Below are 12,529 nucleotides of genomic sequence, written 5' to 3'. Positions count from 1 at the left end.
CGCACGATTCTTGTCTGGACGGACCGTAATGTTTTTCGAGGTTATGTCACCGCGAGGTAGACACCGGGAGCGCTGTCCAACGCTATCAGCTCAGAACAACAACATCAGCTGCAGCCGCTCACGTTTTGTTTTGTGTAGTTTCCATTGCGAAGACATACAGAACAGTTGTATATAAGACGTATATTAAAGGTATAATTGTACTTTGTACTGATTACAATTCGTCCATTCAGCCATTCTATTATTGTTGTCTTGTTTGCACGCGCTAGTGGCAATTACTGCGCAACTCGTACACCGTAGTTCGTACCCCAAACTGCCGAAGTTTGCGCGGCTCTCTCTCTCTCTTGTCGACCATAATAATAACAATACGGACGGCGGTGGCTCTCGTATTTTGCTGATAAACAGATAAAACAACAACAGACGACGATAATAACATGGAATAATATTGTACCTATTTTAGTTTAAGAGGATTGGCTGTTCAGTCTCACTGCTCTCACACGTCTTTTACCCGCCCAATCTTTCCGGCTCTTCACTTCTTCAGTCTTCACCCGTAGTACCACTCTACCACATTACGCCAACCGTTTGTGCGTGTTTACAATATTATTGTTTTTTGTTCAAAAAATATTTTACATTTTTCTTTCCCTAGAGCAAAAACAAAGCGGCGTCTACGGTTTTCGCGCTTTTTTTCCATCCCTTCGTTTTGCAATCGGCTGCTAGTTAGTCGTTCTCGAACAACCGTCGACAGTCCACCTGCGGATACCGCCATCACCTTCACCACCACGCTCGCAGCACAGGTAATCATGTTGAATATTTTGACAATGACAGTCCTCGGGACTCAATTTTCCTCATTAGCACGTCCATTTACTACGACCATTCATCTATTGAGATCGAATTGGACAAGAAAAAAAAAATTGTTGATAACCATTTGTCGTGTCCTTTCGTATAGTTGTGTATATTTTTTTTCGCTTACTTCTCCGCCGATCCGAGGTCAAGTACAACGCCATTTATATTATCTCCATATAATTATTACTATTCCCTTTACCGAATCGTTCAATGCTATATTATCCGCCATTTCATTTTGTGTGGCTGGCACTCCCGTTGTTCATTTTTCGATTGCACTGATTTGGGGTGGGTACGTTTGGATAATAAAACATAGGTAATCTTTCATCTTCAAACTTTGTTTTTAAATTAATTAATTGTTTCTTAAACATGTCCACAGTATTTTTAATCTACTATTGTTTATAATCAGTTGTTTTAGCTATGGCCGATCAAAACCCAAATGAGATTCAAAATCCAGAATTTTGTAAGCCCAAGGTAAGAATTGTTTGTTTGATTGAATGATTCAACAATATTTTTCTTTTATTTACAAGTTATTTTTTATACAATTGTTTTAGGACCCCAAAGATGTTGAAAAAGCCCAAGAAGAGTGCATGAAGAAACAGTATCAAATGAAGTCAAATTGGCCTCCAGTCAGTGGTCATTCTGCCCTCCTCCAAAAACGTTTAGCCAAAGGGGTATGACATACTTCATTAATCATAATAGGTTTAAATATTTAATATTTTAGTTAATTATTTGTTTTAATTGATTTTTGAAAATTAAAATAATTAGATATCATTTTCAATTTTGTACATGTGTAAGATAGCCAGTAGTATCGAACCAAGTCCAATGATGTCATTTAGCTTTTCTAAATATCTACGTAAATGAATAATACCTATTTTTCTTTCTATTGATATTTGACCAATTTGTTTTTAATAGTTTTACCTACAATAATTTTATATTAAATAATAATTTGAGAAAACATTTTTTTGTGTTGTGTTCTTGGGTTTTATGAGGTATTTTATTAGTTTCAACATAAGTGTATTTCTGTAAAATATGATTTATGCTGTATTTTAATTGTATTTGAACATTTAAAATAATTATTATATATCTATTGATAGTATACTAATATACAAAGCATATATATTATTTGAGTTATCAATTTTTATCTTTATAATACATTTAAATTATGTTAATTTGGTTTTCAGCAAAAATTTTTTGATTCCGGTGATTATCAAATGGCCAAACAGGCCGGCAATGGAAATAAATTGATTAATAATCGTCCTGTGCAACAAGTATTGGGTTTTGGTACTGGAGATACCATACCGACACCAGAAACAGTTCCAGCACGCAAGACCTCTATTATTCAGCCAAAATTCAATTCAAGTTCCACTCCATCATCCACTACGTGATTTGTATGTCTAATGGGTTATAAATTAATTTAATTTTTTTTTTATTATTATTCAGTAATTTAGTCCAATCAAATGTAAATGTTATTCATTTTAATTTTGTTAATGTTATGACTTATGGCTTATGGAGTAAACAAAAAATGGCCATTTGATTAAACTATTTTTTTTTTCTTAATAATTTTATCATTAATAAGTAATTGAATTTTACAGAGAATTTTATGTGTATTATTACATAATATTTTAATTCTATTTTAACGCTCATAATAAAGCATTTTTTTTTCAACAAAGTAATCGTTTTTTTATATTTTTTTTTTTAATTATTGGTTCATAAAATGTTTTTGGATGTGAGCACATTTGCTCGTGAGTGTTGCTTCAATCTATAACCAAATTCCATCAAAGTAAGCCAGTAAAACTGCAGTATACAAGTAATCTAGTATTATATCTAGTACTCTATCTGGAATAAGACTAAATATATAATAAAGCCCTCGCGCACCTGTGTTGGTGGGAGAAGCATCTGACCACCGCCTGACAAAAACTGGTCATTATTGTCGACGTTTCTATTCTATTTCTGAATAGAGTATAGACATGTCTAAGTGGAAATTTATGACGTATTAAGTTTCATAACTAAATCTTATTTGTGTTTTTTCAAAGTAAGGATAATATTATATACACAATTTAAAATTTGTGATTTGGTAATTTAATAAAATGTTTTTAAGTACCTATTTGTCTAAATTATTTGATGACTACAGCAAATAACTGATTACTGATTACCAACTTGTTATTTATTTTTAGTTCTGACTATTGAATGAAACCAAAAAAAATTATATCTGATTTTTTGGCAAATTCACTAAAACTAACTGCATACTATTAGATATACAAGGTAAAATTATTTTAATTGTGGTAAATAATTAATTTAATTTAAGTTTTGGCAAATAAATTCTACGTAATATATTTTAATAACTTTATTTTTTGATTCAATGTGTTGGGTACTTTTAAGGGCAATAATAAATTTAACTTTTAAAAATAATTTTGCTTTTGTTATGTTACTAACATGTAATATGGTAAACTAAAGCAAAAAATTGTTTGACATAACCATGTCTAATTATAGTGGTTCTGGTGTAAGAATAAATAGGAAATATGAAATGTATGTAAATAATGAGTATTGTCTCAATATTTGTGAACTCAACTCGACATTGTTATTTTCAATAAGAACAACTAAAAACTGATTGGTACTTAATTACCATGTGGCATTACTGATGGCCACAACATTTATTATCTATTATTTATTAATAAATGCAATCATTACAACTTACTTTTTGATGTTACTTTCAATAATTCAACTTTACTGCAGTACTACTAACACAAACAGTGCCGGGTTTACCGCCGGTGCATTGCAGCAGGGCCCCACCTTTTTGAATATATAAGCTGTCATAATTTATGTCAAAGTACTACAAAATAGTATTGGGACTTAAATTGGTAAAATGTATGTATTGTTTTTCCAAATGGTGTATTGGATTTTGGTTTTACTATATTTAATTTATTCACTTTGATGGTAAATTATAATATTGTGAATGTTTGATCGATTGTTTGGTATTTGTTTTTCATACACATCGTGTATGCTGATATACCAATTGACCGATATACATTAATGTATATGTGATATGACTGATATGTCGTGTTGCAGTGGGCGCAACGTCAATAAGAAAATAAACATTTTTTAAATTAGGGCTCCTCAAAGTTCAGAACCCAGCACTAAACACAAACATGATATTATTCATGTTTTAGTTTTTGATTCTGAATAGGTGTTAGGTAATCATGCAATGATTATTGGTCATCTTTCGATAAACAATTGGAACTTGTGCTGAAGAAAATTTGCAAAACATGCATTTTTAAAATCAATTTTGTTTTTGAGTTCATCCAAAAACAAATAACTAGATTAAAATCTTTTCAAAATATATATTCCTAATCAAACATGTATGTAATTAGCATTTTCTAACCATGATAAAAATATCAAAATATTTGGATCTTAGTTAAATGTTTTGATTTACGTATGATAAAATGTCCGTTAATGAGTAAAGAATCTTGATCATTTAATTTAGGTTTTCTCATATGTTTTTTACTAGAAATTCAAAAAAAGTTCATCATGCAGCCACAAAACTTTTTCATGTATAAAAGTTGACGATAATAAAAAAACGATCTCAAGTGAAGTGTTGGTCATTTAGTTGTAATTCACAAACTTGAAACAATTCACTATTAAATTATCATTTTTTACAGTTAAATGTTGAGCAATGTTTAGCTATTTAGTACGTATACTGATTATTATCTGTGGTATATACTTAGTGTTGGTTCAAGATTCCATGTAAAAATAAATATAACAGATTGTATTCTATATTCCTTTTGATGTTTTCTAAAAATAAGTTCAAACCCTTAAAAATGGTATAAATTGTATGTTTATAACACCAACTCATATTCAAATTTATCCAAAATAATGTAATGCTAATAATTGACTACTTGTTTAAATATTTTAAGTTGATAGATTGTTCAGCATGTGTAGCACACAGTGATTGTGTTATAAAAAATACTTTCTACTTCTTGGTCATTTAAAAATTAAGATTTATAACAAATAACACTGTTTTTTTACAAAGTAAGTAAAATAAATTGGCTAATGATAATTTGTATTTTAATTAATAATTATTAAAAAAATGGTACATATTATCCTTCACAAAAAAAAATCATTCACTTAGGTACATATTCATCAAAAGTACTGTAATTATTTTAACAGATATTAAGAACACTATATTGCTTTACATTTTGTTTATTGGATTATTCTTCCACATCCTTTGGGAATTTTGTGTTGTAGTATGGCAAGTATTGCAATACCAATTTCCAGTCAGTAAAGTAACACAAGAGGGTGAATCCTGTAGCGCCATACAAGCCTGCGCTAGGAACACTGCAAAATTTAACCGAACAATTAATTACTGAGCCGTATAAGTATACGTCAAAATGACATAATTCAGATCTAATTTGACCTTAGAATATGATCACCTTATTTAATCCATAATCTACACTCGAACATTTTACTTACTACTTGACTGCCTGGGAGATGTACCGTCTACCAATTAAATTTGACACAAGACTCATGTTGAACGGAGGAAATGACGAATCTGCAAAGATTTAAATCAATGGACAGATCCCTATTTTAATTTTTAATGTTCGACGGGTTAGGTCACACTCGGACAATGTTGAGTTTTGCAAAAGACTTAAAAATGATATTGGCTTCATCATATGTTATATCATATCAGAAATTTCGACTGATAACATTTTATTATTAGTATTTAACGTCTTTGGATCACGGGTATTTATTTTTGTCTAAATTTGGCGGCAATACGAACAAACATCAAACGTCTGACGTACTGACATGCCTTATTCTTGAGGTGTTAAATATATTACTAAACTATATATGTACTTGATGAAGCATCCCCAAGCTCTATTTCTCTAGCTCCTGTTATACAACACCAGATATAATGTAAAAGAGTGTTTTTTATGTATGGGGATCGAAGCCTTTACATATACATACATAATAAATAACAATATATATTATATTTTATTATACTTTAATACTGAATATGTTAACTACGGACTAAGATATATCTTAGTCCGTGATGTTAACTATGGTTCAGCCCATTTATTAGGTCTTGGGAAGTACATAAATGGGCTCTTTGTAGACTGGATATTTTTTCCTTGTAAGGGCATGTTTTTTTTTTTTTAATGTTTCAGCACATTAGGTGCTATTACAAGTACGATACATTACATTACGATTACGATTACAATTTAATATTTACATTTATGTTAGTGATTACAATGCTATGATAATTCATAGTTAGATTTGACATTATTTGTTTGTTTATTCTCCATCTTCCAATGAGAGCTCTTCAGTGTCTGGTAACTGGTAAGAGAATGTCTTGGGGCAGTCGCCTATTTTGGGTTTTCTTTCCTAGTTGGTAATGGCGGGCTCCGTCCGAGTCTTTCAGCTTGGTGTGAAAGTTTTTAAGTTGGGTTTCAATCCAGATATTTATTAGGGATATTCCAGTATCATTGTTTTGCGATTCCTCATATACCAAGGTGCTTTAAGGAAAATTCTAAGGAATTTGTTTTGGAGGGTTTGGATTTTTTTAATTGTAGTAGGCAAGGAAGGGCATGTTTAAATAACGTTAGAAGCAGAAAACTACATTTAAAAAAGTACTTTTTGGGAGGAGTGCCTGTAGCGTAAGTGCATAACAATAAAATAGTGGCGTCCCGATCACTGAGGATAAAACAAATTCAAATTTGTGAATGTGATTTAATGTTGTGTTATAATCGTTAAATACTACTATGTAAAAAAAAAATCATCTGACATTTTTTTTTGGATCTTTTAAAAATTACAAATATTGAACCTAAGCTATTTAATTTTAATTTAGGCTAGATAAGTTTAAAACCCGTTTTGGTATTTGACTATTGAGTATGACGGATAACAGCAGTTGTTTGATGTTGACTCGGACGAACTTGTATGAGATAAAATTTCAAAACTATATTCAGAAACTGGCATTAACTCTTTACCAAGTATAAACAGTGTTATAAATATATCCTTATACTGTTAAATATTTTGTACAATTATGTAAAATAAACAAATTCTGCTAGTAACATTTGTTTAATTTAATTTTTTTGTTGATATCCAGTAATCCAGTAACCATTCTAAACAAAGTTAAACCTAACCCAGGAACTAAAATTGTGTTGTCAAGTATGTAATGGCTGTAGAAACTGATTTTTTAAATTTAATTTTAACTTTTATGAAATAGTATCAAATAAAAGTAGCTAAAATGTTGTTTATTATATTTCCCCAACACCTATATAAATGTATCACAGAATAAATAAACGCTGTGCCTATATTAACTATCAAATATTGTGCATACATGCCATTAGATAGCAGTCAACACTCAACAGCAGGAGTTAAGGTACAGCATAATAGTAAATATGTAATATGAAATATTTAAAATGTACAAATGAAAATACAGTAGAGCCTTAATAGTCCGGATGAATAAAATCACTTACTCTGGGTCCAAATATTGTTTTCATTTATCAAAATGCAACTTGTTTCAAAATTGTTTAATTGATGCTTAGTCACATGAAAGTTGTCAAATGTTTAAGGCCCCTAATACCAAAACAATTTTTAAAATTATCTAGCCAACCTCTACTAGCACTAAAACGATCTTCCTGCTTTGATATTTCAAGGTGAAATAAACGAGTTTTTTCAGAAATTGTTTTAAAACTTATTGGAATGTAGTGTCTTCGCTGTTGGATGGACCATATAAATTAAGTATTTTTTGTGACTATTCTAAAGTTTTCAGCAACCACACCATACTTCTAGCCATTTTCTATTAACTTAATTATTTCAACCTTTTGATCTAAAGTTAAAGTCACGTATTCACGAGGGATCATTGTAACAAACAATAATAATAACCACTCTACAAGAAAGAAGTGAAGAAACTGACAACTATTGTTAGTCTGTTGTAGAGACAATAGGTAATAAAAAATGATGACATTTTTATTGTCGATAAAAATATATAATAGATTAATTGTGTTCTGGGAATTCCGAAGAAACTACTTCCGTACAAATGGATTTGTGTGCCATGAGGATTACAACGTTCAATGGATTATTGGGGGTCAGGACTATTGAGACTCTACTGTATCTAAAACGATTATTTATCTAAAATCTAAAAATTCCAATGATAATTTATGACCTATGAATTATAATTTTAGATATTAGTAGGATAAAATATGTATAAAAATGAATTGTGGAATATTTTTTTTATTGCTTGTTACTATAATTGAACTTGACTTTAATTTCCATACAACAAATAAAAAGATAAAATTACGATTTTATAAACAGAATATTTACATGTTACACTACATGAAAAAATATTAAGTATTATTACAACTTCGAAAGTTGAACAATGGCATTGCCAAGTCCATCACCAACAAAAGTAACTTGCAAAAATCCAGCCAAGGTGACAATCGCAAGAAGAGCAACAGCTACATGTCCAGCTTTGTTAGCCAGCTGTCCTACAACTGGTACACGTAAATAGTCAACTACCAATGCTTCAAGTCCCCTTAAAAATAAAATAAAAATATTTGTATAAATAATAATAATATTTTTTTTTTCAAAAAATAAACACAACATATTATTGCTAACATTTATATTTTATAATATTCAACTATTCAAGCACTATTATATTTCGGCAACGATCATAACAATATGAAGTATTTCCTCCAATAAAGTTATGTTGTAAATATCTAGACTTCAGATATTTAAAAAAATTAATACTTATGCTGGTTGACATTAAATTATCAGTAGAAATTTCATAATGATAAGTGATTTCACTAAACGCACATGTGTTGTGCTGTTGTCTAGGTTCTACAAATATACACCAGCAATTATGATGTTAGTTTTTATATTAGAGTGAATAAGGTAAGAACATGATCAGGTTTTGTATGTTGGTGTAATACAATATTTTAATTTTTAATAGATCAATGAACATTTTTAAATTGTACTGTTGATCATCTTGACTAAAAATTAATACATTGTAAACACCAATGTATAGCACAGATAATGTTCTTACCTTTAACATTTAAATTTGATAGTTTGTCAATTCACTTTAATATTCAAAATGCCAGATGGCATTAATTAATATAAATAAAACTATACAATTAATTTTATTACAATTATGGCATTACCAGTAAACGTGGAGACTAATACTTGCTGCTAATAAAGTGTCGACTATTTGAGATGAATATAATACTGAGGCAGGAAACAATCCCATTAGTGCTATAGAAACAATACGTTCGGTTCTCCAAATACTAGCATAATTTTTACCGGTCTTGACAGCTGCAGCACTTCCAGTGAAACGTGCTATCATTGGAGCAGTCAATAAAGGCTTCTAAAATGTAACAAAACATCTAACATGTTATTGGATCCAAATTGTATTGCTCACACTTCAAACTTACAGTTAGTGTTTTGTTGCCCAAATGACTGGTGACATTAAATCGATTCACACACTTTGACAGTGCATTAAACGATATTGGTCTTTGGGCAGCAAACATCGAACCTACACAAAAATATACCATAAGTGTACAGATAAAATTGGAAAATTGATTATGGTAGATCATAGTTTTGACATGATGTGAATACTTACATTTGGTTTGACGAAAAAGTTTTAGGCTCAACATTGTACTTTGGAAATAAGTCGAAACAATAATCGTATTTAGTAAATGCTCAGTTCGTTAATTTAGACGATAGTTATTTAAATTATTGCACACTATTACATTCACAAATATTTCAGTATTGTAATAATTATGGCATAATATCATTTGTCCTCAGCTTGGCAACATATGACAAGAGTTGACCCTGATCCACTGATAACAATTATACATAGTTACTAATTACTATCAGTTTCATATGGTTTCATAGCAGTCTAATGTTGACCAAATCGATGACTGATTACTGATAAGCGATTGTTCTTATTCTTAATTTCTTATATTCTTACCACGTGATTCTTACTACAAAAACAGAATGGGTGGGTGAAATTTCACCTATTCTGTGTTCTTACTTTAGGCATGATAAATTACTAATTACCACGAACTAAGATATCTTAACTAATCCTAGTTCGTGCTAATTACTGCTTTTTAGTTTTTAGTCATTAGTGTTTACCTTTTACAGCTGGTGCTGTATCTATATATAATTGCTATTAATCCGTGGTCATAAGTCATTACCAAGTAATTAAGACAATTAGGTATACTAATAATTAATAAACAATAATTGATATAATTATAATTTTTTTTTCTGTTGGATAGATCCGTCATCCTTTTTCTGGTATTCCGTGATCTGTGATTCAAACTTTGCATAAGAATTAAGAGGAGAATAGAGGGACTGAAAAGCCCTCGCTCTATTATTTCATAACAGATTTATAAAATATATGAATAAAAATATAAAATAATACCTTACATTAAAAAATAAAAACAATAAAAACCTGGGGAAAGTTGTTACTGTTATGGATGTGCTGAATTTAAATTCAACTTTAAATCATTCATCATTGCATAAGAACGATCCTCAGTGTAGTTAGCCTATATTTCTAAGGAAATTTTTATTTTTATTACCTATATTAATACCTTTTTTTAACTTAATGCAAATTGTGTAAATACCTATTAACTTAACTCAACTGGGTTAAAAAAATGATTACCTTGGCCAGCCTAGGCAGCCTTGAAAAATTCACTGTACATTTTAGTTTTCAGAATAATTAGGAAAACAAAAAAAAGAGAAATGGGAAAAAACGGGAATTTTTAGTTACCAGTTATTACCAGTTTTTGACTGGTTTATAATGTATTAGTATGGTGTGTCCCAAAAGTGATGTACCACCCTTAATATCCCCGTGGAAAATCATTACATTTAAAATTTAAATGCAGTATTTTTTTACAGTGATACTATCTAATAAATATATAAACATTTTAATTTAATAGCACAGAATTCACAGCTTAAAAAAGAAATATTAAAATTAAGTGAAAATCGACCCAGTTAAAGCAAATTAATTTGTCGAGTTCGAAAATGCGTTATGTTAGCAAAACACGAATTGCATGATTTAATCAATCTCTTGATTTTTTTTATGACATTTTGTAAACACCGTAACTTCTTTGTTTTCCAGACACCATAGGCGCAATTTTAGTTTTTAACTTGGACTTTGGAGTTTGGAGGGGCTTTACGTAAAACCAAAACCAATATTTAAAAAGCAGGTAAGTGGATGTCGATCTGCTATACAATTAAGTATCTAGAAGGTCGTTGTAATTCATGGTATTAAATTTGAATTCAATGATATAATATTACTGTATACGAAAAACGATTTTCAGGGAAGACTGTATGTCCTGTCATTTTTCAAAACTATTGGGAATTATAAATTTGGACTTCACGAATACACCAACTAGATTCACATTCTTACCAGAAAATTTACTATTATTAAGCTTATATTTATGTTCTGTCGTTCTGTGGATGATTCGATATGACAACATGGATAACACACGAATAATGAATCATTGTTTAAACGTTATTTCTTTAAACAACGTTTGCTGAATTATTTAGATTAGTTAATTAATGCAGAATTCAAAACTTTAATTAAATATAATTTTTTAGAAAGGCTAATTTTAATATTGGAGGGGCTAAGCCCTTCCAACCCCCAAATTTCGCCTATGCCTAACCCCTTTTTTTGTTTAATATATGTAGTTTGTTTAGCAAAGTCAGTATTTGGAAGTCAGACTTACTTTTAAAGTTATAGCCACGGACTGAGATATTTAGATTTATTTTAGTCCAGGTAACAGCTAATTGAAAATGATAGTAATTTGCACACCCACGCGGTGTGAGGTCACTTGCTGGCTTGGACAATTAACAACATCTCTCAAAAATCTTGATTTGTTATGTAAAACCACCTTGGGTGGGTCCCTGACTTCAAATAGCTATAACTTCAAAACTAAGCCCGACCGCCCAATTCCGACTTAACCGACATTTTCAGCATGCTAAACTACAGACGTTTAAAAAAAAAAGTTGTCCGGTAAAAGAGAAATATATGTTTCCAAAAATCGAGACATATATTCGTTGAAGCGTAAAAATGTTGATATAACATTGTGTGATGGTTTTTGACAATCTGGCAGACCTTAGGAAAGGGCATTGAGACTCAAAGCTCAGGCCTCACGTATTTATATACAATTTTGGGTCTCCCGTTAATAATTTAAAAATTATACTTTAGGCCACACCAAAAAAATTACCCCCGGCCTCGTAGCACCTTAAAGCTGGTTATCTGTAGGATACTCAACTCAATAGCTTTTCATCTTCTCTGAAACTTTCATTACTTCGGGGTAGGGTAACGTTTTGCTTCTTCGATGTATACCTATTCATGTACTAACGAGAAAGTAAAAAATGTGTTGAATGTAAAAAAAAATAGGTATACAATTTTGATTGCTGTAAATCCGTGAGACTGTGAGAGATTAATTTATGCGAGTCGTGTTTTGTGTTTTGTTATATAGGTAGGTACATAATATATTATTCTTGCGAAGTTAATAACTTAATTAGCAACTTGGTCGATTTTCCCTTAATTTTAATATTTCGTTTTAAACTGTTTTAAAAAATATAATTAAAAAAATATAATCATCTTGAAAATTAAAAAAATTAATTGCATAAAATATTAAAATATACATTGAAAATTCTTGAATTAAAAAAAATATATATATTT

At 30.1% G+C, this 12,529-nt stretch overlaps 3 protein-coding genes across 7 annotated transcripts; 1 reads left to right on the top strand and 2 right to left on the bottom strand.

Annotated features, from left to right (window-relative positions):
- The first annotated feature begins 77 nt into the window (after positions 1 to 77).
- On the top strand, positions 78 to 2,944 carry LOC111027245 (cAMP-regulated phosphoprotein 19-B). 5 transcript variants are annotated; one of them, XM_022305529.1, is made up of 6 exons: positions 78 to 189; positions 458 to 581; positions 644 to 791; positions 1,247 to 1,311; positions 1,392 to 1,511; positions 2,022 to 2,944. In XM_022305529.1, exons 4-6 carry the CDS (start codon positions 1,258 to 1,260, stop codon positions 2,223 to 2,225), a joined length of 378 nt encoding a protein of 125 aa, XP_022161221.1. In that variant the 5' UTR covers positions 78 to 189; positions 458 to 581; positions 644 to 791; positions 1,247 to 1,257; the 3' UTR covers positions 2,226 to 2,944. The 5 variants fall into 5 exon arrangements, with proteins under 5 accessions (XP_022161221.1, XP_022161225.1, XP_022161220.1 ...); XM_022305528.1 differs by lacking the exon at positions 78 to 189 and having other exon boundaries at positions 217 to 581; XM_022305533.1 differs by lacking the exons at positions 458 to 581; positions 644 to 791 and having other exon boundaries at positions 104 to 189.
- Positions 2,945 to 4,878: 1,934 nt separating this feature from the next.
- LOC111027246 (cytochrome b-c1 complex subunit 10-like) lies at positions 4,879 to 5,492 on the bottom strand. Its single transcript, XM_022305534.1, has 2 exons — positions 5,308 to 5,492; positions 4,879 to 5,172 (listed from the first exon to the last, which is right to left on the bottom strand). The coding sequence occupies exons 1-2, from the start codon at positions 5,361 to 5,363 to the stop codon at positions 5,046 to 5,048; spliced, it is 183 nt and encodes a 60-aa protein (XP_022161226.1). The 5' UTR covers positions 5,364 to 5,492; the 3' UTR covers positions 4,879 to 5,045.
- Positions 5,493 to 8,047: 2,555 nt separating this feature from the next.
- Positions 8,048 to 9,670, bottom strand: LOC111027244 (succinate dehydrogenase [ubiquinone] cytochrome b small subunit, mitochondrial). The gene is made up of 4 exons (XM_022305527.1): positions 9,452 to 9,670; positions 9,264 to 9,364; positions 8,994 to 9,196; positions 8,048 to 8,368 (listed from the first exon to the last, which is right to left on the bottom strand). Exons 1-4 carry the CDS (start codon positions 9,483 to 9,485, stop codon positions 8,191 to 8,193), a joined length of 516 nt encoding a protein of 171 aa, XP_022161219.1. The 5' UTR covers positions 9,486 to 9,670; the 3' UTR covers positions 8,048 to 8,190.
- Positions 9,671 to 12,529: the final 2,859 nt, after the last annotated feature.

Source organism: Myzus persicae, unplaced genomic scaffold (assembly GCF_001856785.1).
Source record: "Myzus persicae strain clone G006 unplaced genomic scaffold, MPER_G0061.0, whole genome shotgun sequence".
Classification (NCBI taxonomy): Eukaryota; Metazoa; Arthropoda; class Insecta; order Hemiptera; family Aphididae; genus Myzus; species Myzus persicae.
Note: the sequence above shows the minus strand (reverse complement) of the source record. Positions and strands in the feature narration are given on the sequence as shown.

Coding starts and splice junctions, on each gene's coding strand:
- LOC111027245 (XM_022305529.1), top strand. CDS start 1,258: ATGGCCGATCAAAACCCAAATGAGATTCAAAATCCAGAATTTTGTAAG. Junction 1,312..1,391: donor CAGAATTTTGTAAGCCCAAG/GTAAGAATTGTT, acceptor CAATTGTTTTAG/GACCCCAAAGATGTTGAAAA. Junction 1,512..2,021: donor AAAAACGTTTAGCCAAAGGG/GTATGACATACT, acceptor TTTGGTTTTCAG/CAAAAATTTTTTGATTCCGG.
- LOC111027246 (XM_022305534.1), bottom strand. CDS start 5,363: ATGAGTCTTGTGTCAAATTTAATTGGTAGACGGTACATCTCCCAGGCA. Junction 5,173..5,307: donor ATCTCCCAGGCAGTCAAGTA/GTAAGTAAAATG, acceptor TAAATTTTGCAG/TGTTCCTAGCGCAGGCTTGT.
- LOC111027244 (XM_022305527.1), bottom strand. CDS start 9,485: ATGTTGAGCCTAAAACTTTTTCGTCAAACCAAAT. Junction 9,197..9,263: donor TGGGCAACAAAACACTAACT/GTAAGTTTGAAG, acceptor GTTACATTTTAG/AAGCCTTTATTGACTGCTCC. Junction 8,369..8,993: donor ATTAGTCTCCACGTTTACTG/GTAATGCCATAA, acceptor TTTATTTTTAAG/GGGACTTGAAGCATTGGTAG.